Genomic DNA, 13,579 nt, shown 5'->3' with positions numbered 1-13,579 from the left:
TTATATTATTCATTAAACTCTTACTTAATGCGGTGCCACTGAATGATGCCTTTTATACCATCATTTGCATCAATAGTTATTTGGGAAACTTGACCTGCAGCATCTGGAAATTAAAACCCAACCTTTAAAACCATAGTGCATGACTGAATTACATAATCTAAAAGCACAAGGTGGTGCTGAAAATACAAACAGAGAAAGCAGGCATAATTGGGTAAAGAGAACATTACATCGAGATGGTCGATAAAATGAAACAGGAAGTTGCATTCAGAACATGAACTTAAATGCATATGAAAGGACAATCAGGGTTAGATCTTATAATGTATTGGTGAAAATCAAGGGATGACAAAGGCGTCCATTAAGGTGTACATTTAAAAAATCAAATCACTTTGAAAGAAACTAAAGTAACAGGCCAAAAGCAGAGATGGATTTAAATCAAATCCGAGATAAATAGGAGAAGCAATAGAATATAGAAAGAATAGAAAATTATAGAAATACCCAACAAGTTTCGCAGCACCTGTGCAGAGAGAAACAGAGTTAACATTTCAGGTTGTTGACTTTTCATCAAATGAAATCAGTGTAGGACCAATTTGGTGACAGAAAAACAGGAACTAATTTAGCAAACAGTAGAGAAGTGAAACCTAGTTCATGACAGGATGAAAACTGTCCAAAACTACCACTGGACAGCAAAAGCATTTATACACATTTAAATCCTGCTTGACAGGAAAATTTAATTTTGTCCTAATGACCAATTAAGTATGTAGGTATATAAACACAGAATACACACCTAATCTAGGAGGGAAGCTGGTCAGATCATGTAAGAGGAGCTCAACAGATGTTAGATTCACAAGGAAGAACTCCTGCAACTCAGGAATGTCATCCTGCAAAAGGCATTTTTAACATAAAAGGCAAAAGCAACAATATATCTTGTCTGAAGTTAGATTCATCACAAAACTGCATAATACATATTCAAAATCTTCTCAATTTTTAAATTAAATCATAAAATGGCTGTGAAAAATATCTTGGTGAATGGCTTCTTAAATTTGATGTTTCATTATATATAACAAAGGGCAAAATGTCAGAACAGGGAAATTATTGGCCATGAAATGGACTTTGACTAAAAGCAAGTTATCAGAAGGAAAAACAGGTCTTCTCAATTATATCAGATTACCACCACCTTCACCAGGTATTTAGAGATGGGCAATTAATGATAGCCCACACCTCATGAATGAATGGAAGAAAAGATACAAGTCTTGCTGCAGTGTTCACAGGCAACACACTGGTTAGAAGTGAACAGGAATAATGTAGCTACACATTCACATTTTTCCCTGACTCACAAAAAAATTAAAAGAGAATTTAAAAATGCAGCTTCCCACAGCAGGAAGGAGCTCTGATAAGGTTATTACCCATGGAACAATTTACTGCCTGAGGCAGATTCACTAAAAATTTCAAAAGTGTGTTGGAAAAGTTATTTACGTAATATAGAGAAAGAATGATTTGGAGATGATAGTGTTGGACTCGGGTGTACAAAGTTAAAAATCACACAACAGCAGGTTATAGTCCAACAGGTTTAATTGGAAGTACACTAGCTATCGGAGCACCTGATAAAGGAGCAGCACTCTGAAAGCTAGTGTACTTCCAATTAAACCTGCTGGACTATAATCTGGTGTTGTGTGATTTTTAACTAGAGAAGGTAGACAGGGTTTTTGGAGATATGTTCCAGTTATTGTTGTCTCATGGAACATTTTAAATTTCTCTTTGGGTTCACAGAGGATTTTGCCAGTGTTTTTGTAAACTCCAATCCTGTCACTACATTGGCCTTAGCTTTGTTTTGTCTTGGTGTTTTGCTTCTCAGTCAATGTGAATCATGGTTAATATATGTTGTATCATAGCAATGCAAGTTTGACTTGATAAACAAATAACTTTCCTTGTATTTTTTTTCTATTTACACATCCCTTTAATAATGGCAGTCAGTGAGATGTGAGCAAAGTTGGCAAGTGGACTATCCACAAATGCCCTTAGGAAGGTGGCACTGAGTAGGTAACTTAAACTGCTGCAGTCTTAGTGGTAAAAATACACCCACAGGATCTTTGTGAAGGGACTTCAAAGAACTTTACCCAGGGACAGTAAAGGAGCAGCTGTATAGTTCCAAGTTAGGATGGTACGGAAGGTAAAGGGATACATACAAATGATGTCAGTACGACACATTTCATTGGTCTCCTTGTTCCAGGAGGTAATCTTTGCAAATGTGAAAATTGCCAACCAAAGAGCCTTGGCAAGCAATTGCAGTGCACCTTGTGGGCAGTGCATACTGCTGTCCATGTGCACCATCTGCAAATGGAGTGAATAGCTAAGATGCAACACCTTTAATTTGGATAGAGTCAATCTTCTGGAATGTTGTTGATGCTGCATCCATTCAGGCAGCAAAGAATATTCAAGACGCCCCAGACTTATTTGTTATAGATAGTGGGCAAGCATTCAGGAATTGGGATCTGAGTTACTCAGATTTAGATACAATGAGTAAAGTTATCCTTCATTCTACAAAGGTTTGGTCAAGCACCAACATGTGGTCAATTCTAGCACTTCCCCATAGAAATGGTACGTTGATTTCAGAAAAAGTGCAACACAGATTCATCAGAATTATGTCAGGTTTTAAAAGGTTCTATGTAGAAGAAAGGTTTCATAAATTTATTTTGACATCCCTCAGGTACAGAAATTTTGTGATGATTCAGTTGATATATTTAAAATTATAGAGGCACGCAATATGGGTAGAGAGAGAAAGAACAAAAAAGCTAAGGACATCAGACGATACAGACCAAAGATGGCTGAATGAAGTTTACTGCAGATTATTCTTGATCTAATTAAGTGATGAGGAGCAGAATATACCACATGTTCCAACGTGCTTGAGTTATTATTTAAGGTATAGCCAAATCATTTTAGTACATGAGTCACTGTATTAGCTTCTGCAGTAGCTCAACACTTATTAAGGTTACAGATGACAGAGTTAAATTAGTCACATGACATTATCAGACAACACAAAGCTACATTTTCCAGATGGATTTCTGACTCACCTCTAAAATAGTGATGTTTATTACAGTCGAGGCTTCCCCTTCCTCCATAATAACAAAGTCAGAAGCAGGCAGAAAATCAAGTCCAGGCTCAGCCAGTGACTTTTCAATCAGGTTCAGAGATTGTAAGGATCCTTCAACTGTCTCAAAAGTGACGTTAATCATGCCTTCATAATAAAAGAAATGAAAATTCAAAGCAATGAACAGCACAGAAAACATAGCAGCCATGTATATTTCAAATGTACATTAAGAATTCAACTATAATTTTAATTTCTTTTCAAGGAATATTCTAATGCAATAATGTGTAACTGGCATCAAGGATTCAGAACTTAAGTGAAAATTGTATTCATTTCCTTCAGGTTTCAGTGAGGAATTTATTTTTCATAAATTGACACAAGGTTTTATCTACCTTTTTTGGTCTCTCCCAGAAGATTGTGTGATTAAACTAGACCAGGAAGGTAGGGTTGAAAAGACTAAACCAGATCAAAATGGAATAAGCTCAATGGTCCAGTTGCCCTGCCCTTTCTGATGCATTTGTAAGCCTATTCTTAATTTGGTTTTATTACTTGTAATATATCTTCTCTAACTTCCACTTCTATTACTTTGAATACAAATGAAAATTGGGAGAGTTACTCAGGATAAGAAATGTATGGCTATTCCTTCACAGTCGCTGTGACAAAATTGTGGAAACTCCCTTCCAAGCGGCATCGTGACTCTACCGACACCAAATGACTGCAACAGTTCAGAAAGCAGTTCACCACCACCGTCTCAAAGGCACCTAAGGATAGACAATAAATGCTGGCCCAACAACAATGCCCATATCCCCGAATTATTGTTTTAAAAACCAATTTTACGTTAGTTGTTTTTAAATAGTCCATAGAGTTGAAGTTATCCTTTAACTTTCCAAATAACATACCAGAGCCATTCCCTTTTATAGGAGAGTGGGATAATTCTAGTACAAGGAATGCTGCTTCGGTGATGTGAATGCTTTTGCTTTGGCATGCTAATGTAAGTATCATTAAATAATCCTTCCCCAAGATTTATAATTGGGTTACTGACAGGTTCATGACAGTAGGTCAAAGTTTGGCATTATTTTTCCTTTACCTCATCATGTTTCAGATTCCTAATGCATATTAACTGAATGCAATGTTACTTGGCTGTTCAAAGAGTTTAATAGTTATTACACTGAAAATATACTGACACTTATAACAAATACAAAAGTAAATTGGTAACAAAGTTTGACTTTGTTTATGTAGCTTAGCTCAATCATCACACATTTGGCTAATTCACGTCATAATTAAGAACAAGAAAACAAAGCTAAAGCCTCTCTTCTAATTTCTAATTCACTTGAATTGCATAATTTAACATTGATCTAATCAACATTTTGTTACCTAAGGATCCAAACTCCCTACTGATAAACAGCTGAATAGTTTTATTTCCTTCTTCAATGGAAACAGTTTGAGACGACAGAGCAAACTTCACTATCCCATGTGGCTCATCACTGGCCTCCACAATAAGAATAGCTTTGTATCCTTGGTCGTCAATAATAGCTGCACCTGTTGAGGGAACCCCTGCCAAAGAAGAATAAAAAGAGATAATGTTCTTCCTTTATTGAAAATACAAGTTAATTGCAAATATAATTTATTATCATTCAGCAATCACACTGACCCACCAGATATATTGTTAAATTACCATACCTCAAGTACAAAACCTACACGGACAAATCACAGGCACAGTTTAGAGAGTGGGGAGTGTCATCTGTAAGATGAAAGCAAGTAAAATGGAGCAAAGATGACACAAGGATAGATAAAAAAAACTTTGTAAACCAATCTAGATAAGTCAGGTGAGGAAGCCTGGTAAGTGGAGTATGATGTAGGAAACCATGAAAGTCAATTTTGGTAGGAAGAATAAATAAAGGGTACTATAAATGGTGAGAGATTGCAGAGCTCAGTGATGTAAAGCTCTGAATGTCCTAATGCATGCATTACAAAATGGTTGCTTGCTGGTACAGCAAGTAATTAGGAGATCAAATAGAATGTTATAATTTATTCCAAGTAGCAAGGTTATGCTTCATTTAGCAAGCCATTAGGAGACCACATCTGGAGACTAGAGTACAGTACTGATCTCTTTATTTAAGGTAAATTCAAATGCATTGGAAGTAGTTCAGAAATGGTTAACCTGACTAGCACCCAGCATGTGACAGTTGTCTTGTGAGAAAAAGTTGGACAGGCTGGGCTTGTATCCACTGGAGGTTAGGTAACTTGACAGATGGATGTGAATAGGAGGCTTCCCCTTTTGGAAAAATCTTGAACTATGTTTAAAAACCTAAGCAGTCACCATTTAAAAAATAGGGTATGAATTATTAGGAACTGTCTTCCTCAGAAGTGGTGAAAGTAGAATTCTTGAATATTATTAAAGCATAACTTTGTAGATTCTTGATAAGGAAGGAAGTGAAAGTTAATGGCAAGTGGATGGAAATGTACAGTAATGAGGTCAGTAATTATCTTATTAAGTGGAGGAGGCTGCTTGAGGGGCTAAGTGACCTACTCCTGTTCCCAATTCATACACCCATAACAAAGATCACTTAATTCATCAAGCAACTACTCAATGTTTGGAGATTTACATAAACTGCACCACCTGACTGAAGCCATTTTACATAAAATAAAAGTTGTAAAGGACATAGATGGCTACTTAGGAAAGGAAAACAGAAACAAATTACAAACAAGTTCTCAGACTCTGGGAAAGAATAATTTAGGAGTGTGCCAAGGGGGTTAATAAATATTAGTTAAATTTTCACCATCACCATCGCCGATCGGGCAGCAATCAGATACAGAATAACACCTGTCCTTGCAAAAAACACTCAATTTCTCTCAAAGATTTTCAATGGAATGAAAATCGGAGAGATTCCATAACAGGACAGAAATCTGCACCAATACTAAAGAGAAGCTTTATCATTACCTTGCTGCAGATAACATGTTCAAAATCAAAATTGGGATCTTGCATTATTAATGGATGGATGATTTCTCATTGTGGTTTGGACATAGCTGAGCCTGTCCTATGCCACTATAAGCTATTTGTTTTGGCAAATAAGTTACTCTCGGCTTCAAGGATTCAAAATAGCATTGTAATGCAACAGCAACGTCTACCGTACAGGAAACATTGAGTTGACTCCCACTACCCCTCCACACAATATTTCTGACTTCAAGCAGACCTACTTCTTTAGCCTGGAGGTTAACCAGGCTGCCAGTTATTGAAGCACTCCAGAGCTACAGTATTGGGTCTGGATCCAACTGTCTTGATGCACATGCAATTTGCCCTACAAGTCAAACCAGGCCACCTCCTCAGGCCACAATAATCCAAAGGCAAAATACTGTAGATGCTTCAAATCTGATATCAAAGTTTAAAAGGGCTGGAAAGACTCAGTAAGCTATGTAACATTTGTAAAAATGAACAGATCAATGTTTCAGGTCAACAAACTTTCATCAAAACTGAATGAAACAGAAATCTAAGAGTTTTAAAGCGTGTGGATTAAATAACAAGCGATTTAAGGATTCAACAGCCAAAAGTGAGCTCCTTTCTGTTTTCTTCATCCTCTCCTAGTCAAGTTCCTTATAATCCTCCTTGCAATGATGAATCTTATTTTTTATGCACAATCCTTATTTAACAGCCATATGAATTACTGGACTTAATGGTTACCTTGAGTTCTGATATTTGATAAAATGATTCTGTATTCCTCCTTTTCTTCAGGAATCATATCATCCAATAGGTGGACAAGAAAAGATGCATTGAGAAAACCCTAAAAGGATTGCATATATAATTAGAAAAGAGAGAATAAACAAGAAATGCATACAAAAATCATGGCACCAGTAGGACAAATACTACACTGGAGGACTTAGAAGAGATTATACTTTCAGTAAATGTATAATGGTATATGTAAGGTATGATTTGTCTATATAGCAGTAAAACAGTATTTTTCATTGTATCTCGGTACATGTAACAGTCATAAATCAAACCCTAAAAAGAGTTCCTCAGGGGTTCCTCAAAACCCATCATCAGTGATTCACTAATGACCTTTCATCCATTATCAGGTCAGAAGTGAGGATGCTTGCTGAAATGCACAATGTTCAGCACCATTTGTGACTCTTCAGAAAATGTCTATGTCCAAATACAGCAAAATTTGGACTGTATGCAGGCTTGGGCTGATAAGTGACAGGCAACATTTATGTCACACAAGTGATATTCAATGGTCAGAACTGAATTGGAGCAGGCATATAAATATTGTGGTGACAACAGCGTACCAGAGGCTAAGGACCCTGTGGTGAGTAGCTCACCTCCTGTCTTCCCAGTGCCTGTTCATCTTTTACCAGGCACAAGTCCTGAGTATAAGGAATACTCGGCACTTGACTTCATGAGTGAAGTTCCAATACAGCCCAGAAACCTTGAGGATAAATCAGGACAAAATAGCCCACTTGACTTGCATACCATCCATGTCCTTCAGCATTCATTTCCTCCACCATTGACACATAGAGACAGCAACTACAAGTTGCATTGCAGTAATTCACTAAGGCTCCACCAACATCATCCTCCATACCCATGACCTCTTACACCAAGGAGGACAAGACCAGCAGAAGCATGTACTCTGACTTCAATCTATATCACCATTCCATCACAGTTACAGGGTCAGAATCCTGGAACACCGTCTCCAACAACATTGTGGAAGCTTCTACATCCCAAGCACTTAAGCTGATCAAGAAGACAGATCTTTACCACACTCTCAAGGACAATTTGAGATGTGCAATAAATGGTCACCTAAGCGGTGACACCCACATCCCATGAATGAATGAAAAATATCTGAAATGAGGGACAAGATACTTTAAAATTAAGGTTCCTTCTCCAATGTCTTGAAATCTAAAACAAAAAATGTTTTTTTCCAGCAAGACATTACAATAGGAGTGGAGACCAAGCAGGCTGGGAAGGAAAGGAGGGATGCAGAGGGAGGGAGGCGAGTGGAGTTAGTGTGTGTAGGGCAGAGGGAGAGGGTGTGAGGGAGCAATCCTCCATTCAGCCAATTACTGATGTGGAGAAGGGAGCAGGGTGGTGCACAATAGTTGAGGGGATTGTTCTAATTACTTACATCAGAAAGTGAAAGAGTCCCACTCATTTCTGAAAAATCTTCCTGGGCATGTTTTCCATGGATGTTCCAGTCAACAGTTACATTTCCCTTTCCAGGTGAACTCCGTTCAATCCACAGCAACAAACTTTCTCCTACAAATTAGGAGATTAAGTCAGATTGAATCATCAACCCATTTTAAAGTGGTTGTTGTATGTCTAACAATCGTGTATCATTCATTTTGCTGATTAACCAAACACTTCATGCAAAATCATACATATAAGTTAAAAACAAAAATATCTTAATAAATAATTGTGTAACCTTGCAATGCTAGAATGTCCAGCCTTCATAGGCAAATGCTGGAAATCGAACCTTAACTCAACTAAGAAAGGCTATTTTTCCCAAATACCAATGATGAAGAGGAACGGTTCAAATCCAGAATCAGTCTTGCAGTACAAAGCAATTGCACAGAAGTGGATAATTAAAAGTACTTTCTTTCAGCTTATTGCTTTCTTGGTGTAAACAATTTTCAGTTGTACTCTGTACATTAAAACTGAAAACAAATCTAGCTCTAAATTTTAATTGCTAAAGAAAATCAGTTCTATAAATGCGAACACTGTACCACATGCTTTATATGGAGAGTTCTGTGTCAAGGCATTTTATTAAATGTAATTAATGAAAGCCATAATAGACATTTACAATTTAGTAAGGATATCAGCTTAACAAGTTCACGAATTAAACAATAACGTAACAACCAAGTAAATATAATATCCATTCATTTATGTGCAGCAGACCTATGCACAGGCACATGTCACTTACGTGGTACGAACTACTCTTCATCACCAGGCAAACTCTGCATTCCCTCAACCCCCCCAGTCCTCCTGCCATAGGAATCTCACTTGATTGAGTTAGCTATAGGTTCCACCTTTAGCCCAGATCATTTGAGGCAACAATTGCTACTCTTTCCTTATAATCGACATTAGTGTGTGTGTATATTTTTGTGTATGTGTGTGTGGAGGGAGAGACAGACAGAGTTTGAGAAAGTGGGAGAGAAGGGCTAGAGTTTAAAAACTTGATTATAAGATTAGCAAATATGAAGGTGGGTTATGGGTGAATGAATGAGAATTAGGGTGTATGAGTAGGTGGTAAGTAGGCAAGGTACCAGTGGGTGGTTGGGGTTAGTTGAACCAGATCAGGAGGGTGACCATGTCAGCAATCAAATGGCAAGTCATAATCCAGCTTTCTACATCAGAAGCATCATGACTAATGCCCAGTTAGATTTAATCGCTAACCCAGAATTCCTGGACAATTCCCAGGTAAATCAGTGCATCCTGATTTCCATAGGTTTTAATGCTCACGTCAGTCATACATCCACTCTGGTAATTCAGAGACCAGAGTTATTGAATCTTACATCTGCAAATTACCAGGTAAATTCATTATTCCATATTTTCAGTATAGAGTCATGTTTGATGGGGAACAAATTGAGATTCATTATTGCAGTGTTACAACCCTTTCTTAAATTCATGCTCTGATTAAGCGGAGGGAGCAATAGACAGATGAGGAAATTTCCTAGCGGCACACATCTTGTGCACTGCAATTTTTGTTTACAAAATTTCAGTAATAACAGCTGATATAGTTGAAGATAGTGGCTATAAAAGTTTCCAAATAATTACTTGGAGGGTGATTTCAAGATGCTTTGAATTGATCTCTTTAAATGAAGGACGTTTTGAAAACTCAATAAAGTGATCTCCAAGTGTGGCTTGGAAGGTTTATATCAGGAGAGTGATTTTCAGGAAGGAGGCTCGTGAATTCAGAACAAAGAGATTAAAATTATTAAAATATTAAAAGTATTAGGATGACAATCATTCAACAGAGATTCTGAGGGTGGAAAGGAGTAACAATAATTTGGTGTGACACTCGAGCTGGTGCTTGTGGATACAATGAACAACGAGAATTTTAAAAAATGATTTGGAGCAGCAAAAGTACCAAAGAGGGGGGCAGAAGAAATAAAGGTGTAATTTTCTAATTAAAAAAGTGTACAACCAAAAACAGGAAGTTTAGAATGTATCATTTGAGCAGCTATTTATTATATTCACATATGAGAATTAGCTTTACCTCATATGAATGAAGAAGTAGACAGCTTTAAATTATCCAAATTGTACTATATTCTGTGTACATAAATACTTGGGAGTGCAAAAAGGGACAACTCAAAACATGCACATGAAGGAAATGCCACAAAGGTTTTGCATGTTGCAAATAATTTCATCAGTAATAACTAATACTTTGTTTTGACATTTATTATCAATAGAATATTTTCACACATTGCAGTTTCTTAACTTTTTAAAGACCATGAATTTAGAATAGCTCAATGGTCATATATTGAAACATGCAATCCCCTTTACTGCCAAGTAATTTACTTTACAGCAAAGTTGGAACATGACACAGCACAAAATGGTTCTAACTGTCCATCTCAGTGTTCGTGTTACACTATATTTTTGTTGAATTTAACAATGCCAAATTTTCATGCTTGCATGTGCCAGCTAGATCATCGTGTTATGTTATTGCATGCTAAGTCCATTAACAATATACAGTTAGATGAAAGACATGCAGCAAAGTATTTACATTTATCCACAAGGCAAGGGTTATGAGAATGTTAAAAATATCTATTCTATATTGAAAAATACATTAAAAAATTGGTTGAAAATCACAAAAGTGTAAGAAAAATGCCACAAGGCTTTAGTTGCAGTCCAACATCCATAGAAAAATGTAAAAATTCAAAGTAATCATAAAACAAAAGAGCAACCATTTATTAAACTAAAAAAAATACATGGGATGGTTGTTTATTCCAAGTGAAAATACTTCTTCAAATCAAAAAAAATCACAAAAGGAAAACTTACAATTTCAGAAATGTTTTAAAATGCTGAAAAACAATTTCAGTCTAAAATAAATACGCAAAAAATTAGCAAAATTGTTACTGGTGTTAACCATACAGAATGTGAACATTTACACATGTAAAAACATTAAAATGATTAAAAATGTTGCAGGCTTAAACTAGTCTCAATATTTGCAATAATCCTGCTCAAATAAATTAAAGTTTTCAAAGTTTAAATTTTATAAACTAAGTTTAACAAAAGATTTTTCTAAAATGATGCAATTTTCTAAAATGATGAAATTACATTGTAGTGATCACAGAAACACATTGTGATAAGAATTGAGGTCATCAGACATTCTTCAAACAGTTTTCCCAGTACATACACTATTGCATTGGCTTTTAAATATAGTTGAATGAATGACAGTTCTACAAGCCAACACCTGGAAACTGGAACATGTGCCCCTAACAGCTTCCCCTTCAAATACATAATCATGAATTATACACCAGACTTGCACATCATTTTCTAACTATTGCACTGCAATTTCTGAAAGGCAATCTTAATGGATCATCAAGCCAGTAAATTACTACTTGAATCACATATTTAACAACTACATTCACATTACACCAAACATACTTTGAAAATAAAATTTTATATTAAAAATTCACATGATAATTTTATATGTTACAAAAAGGTTTTTCATTTCTTTCTTAATCAAATAATACTATTACGTATACATGTCTTAACCTATTCAACATCTCACAGTTCTTAACAAAATAATTGCTTTTTCACTGTTGTTAGGCATTTACCCAGTAATATCTGAAAATCATGAGATAAGATTTTAAGCATGCACCTACCTAGGGTAAGTTTATTTTTGAAAATTGATCAATTAGCTTACCTACAGTGTGGAAACAGTTCATTTGGCCCACTAAGTCCACACCGACACTTTGAAGAGTAACCCACCAGACCCATTCCCCTACATTTATCCCTGACCAGCACACCTAACACTATGGGCAATCTAGCATGGCCAATTCACCTAACCTGCACATTCTTGGATTGTGGGAGGAAACTGGAACACCCGGAGGAAACCACGCAGACACAGGAAGAATGTGCAAACTCCACACAGACAGTGGTCCAAGTCTGGAATCGAACACGGGTTCCTGGCACTGTGAGGCAGCAGTGCTAACCACTGAACCACCTGTGCTGCCACAAAATTCAGATTTATCATCATTTTATGACTTAACCTAAAGCTACTGCACCAATCTAAGAAATAATTTTTTTTTATTTGAATCATGCATAATCAAATCTAAAAACTATCCATGGCATTTCTAGATTACCACCAATTTCAAATTATAAATATATTCGGACTTGAATCAACATTGCTCCACCTACAATTCATGACCCCTTACAACTGCAGTCCATTAATATTTCCTGGATGTACTGATGGATCTGATGCTCTCTAAAGGTCATAAAACAGTAACACTGGTACACCAGTTAACAAAAGTACACAGGGAGGGGAAGTAAGCAATTAGAAATAATAATTGGTAAGTTGGCCGACATTGCAAGATAATAAAGAATCTAGAATTAAGGATCTAACAATGGCCACAAAACCACTGTCAAATGTTGAAAAAAGCCACCTGGTTCAATGATGTCCTTGAAGGAAGGAAATCTGTCATCCTATCTAGTCTGGCCTGCATGCGGCTCCTGACCCACAAAAATATGGTTGACTCTTAACTGCCCTCAATCAATTAGGGATGACAATAAATGCCAAACATTCCATGAGCGAATTAAAAAAAACAGAAATTGCTGGAAAAACTCAGCAGGCCTGGCAGCATCTGTGGAGATAAACAGAGCTAATATTTCGGGTTCAGTGATCCTTCTTCAGAACTGAAGGGATGATAGGACTGTCCTATGATGAGAGATTGGTTCAGTGGGGGCTGCATTCGCTATAATTTATAAGGAAGAGAGGCAATCTGATTGAATAGTATAAGCTCTGTCTAACAGGCCTGGACAGACTAGATTCAGGGAGGATGTTTTTATAGGTTTGGGTAATCTAGAATAAAGACATAGAATCTCAGGACATGGAGTAGACCATTTAAAACTGAAGTTAGGAAAAAATTGATTCACTCAAAGGATAATGAACCTGTGGAAGTCTCCACCACAGATCTGTGAAGGCCAAGTCACTGGATACATTCAAGGAAAAGACTGATATATTTTTAGATATTAAAGTGATTAAAGGATACGGGGAGAAAGCAAGAGTATGGCATGGAAGTACACGATCGGCCATGATCGTAACAAATGGCGAAGCAAGCTTGAAGGGTTGAATGGCCTATTCCTGCTCCTAGTTTCTGTGTTCTTGCCATTGACATTTTTTTATTTCATTCACTCAAGGAATGAGGTCAGCATATATTGTCCATCTCTAATTGTCCTTGAAAAGCATGGGTGACAAATAAATGACTTGCTAGGCTATTTCAAAAGGCTTTTAAGAGTCAATCATATGACTGTAGTTTTGGTGTCTCAAATGCCAAACTGTG

General features: G+C 36.6%; 1 protein-coding gene across 1 annotated transcript in view; it reads right to left on the bottom strand.

The window, feature by feature from the left end:
* Positions 1-13,579, bottom strand: part of adgrv1 (adhesion G protein-coupled receptor V1) — a 566,067-nt gene that overhangs the window by 400,322 nt on the left and 152,166 nt on the right. The window contains 6 exon segments of the mRNA XM_060841343.1: positions 25-122; positions 783-878; positions 3,069-3,232; positions 4,457-4,636; positions 6,762-6,861; positions 8,200-8,330. Of these exon segments, the coding sequence (XP_060697326.1) occupies positions 25-122; positions 783-878; positions 3,069-3,232; positions 4,457-4,636; positions 6,762-6,861; positions 8,200-8,330 (769 nt within the window).

Source organism: Hemiscyllium ocellatum, chromosome 2 (genome assembly GCF_020745735.1).
Source record: "Hemiscyllium ocellatum isolate sHemOce1 chromosome 2, sHemOce1.pat.X.cur, whole genome shotgun sequence".
NCBI lineage: Eukaryota > Metazoa > Chordata > Chondrichthyes > Orectolobiformes > Hemiscylliidae > Hemiscyllium > Hemiscyllium ocellatum.
Note: the sequence above shows the minus strand (reverse complement) of the source record. Positions and strands in the feature narration are given on the sequence as shown.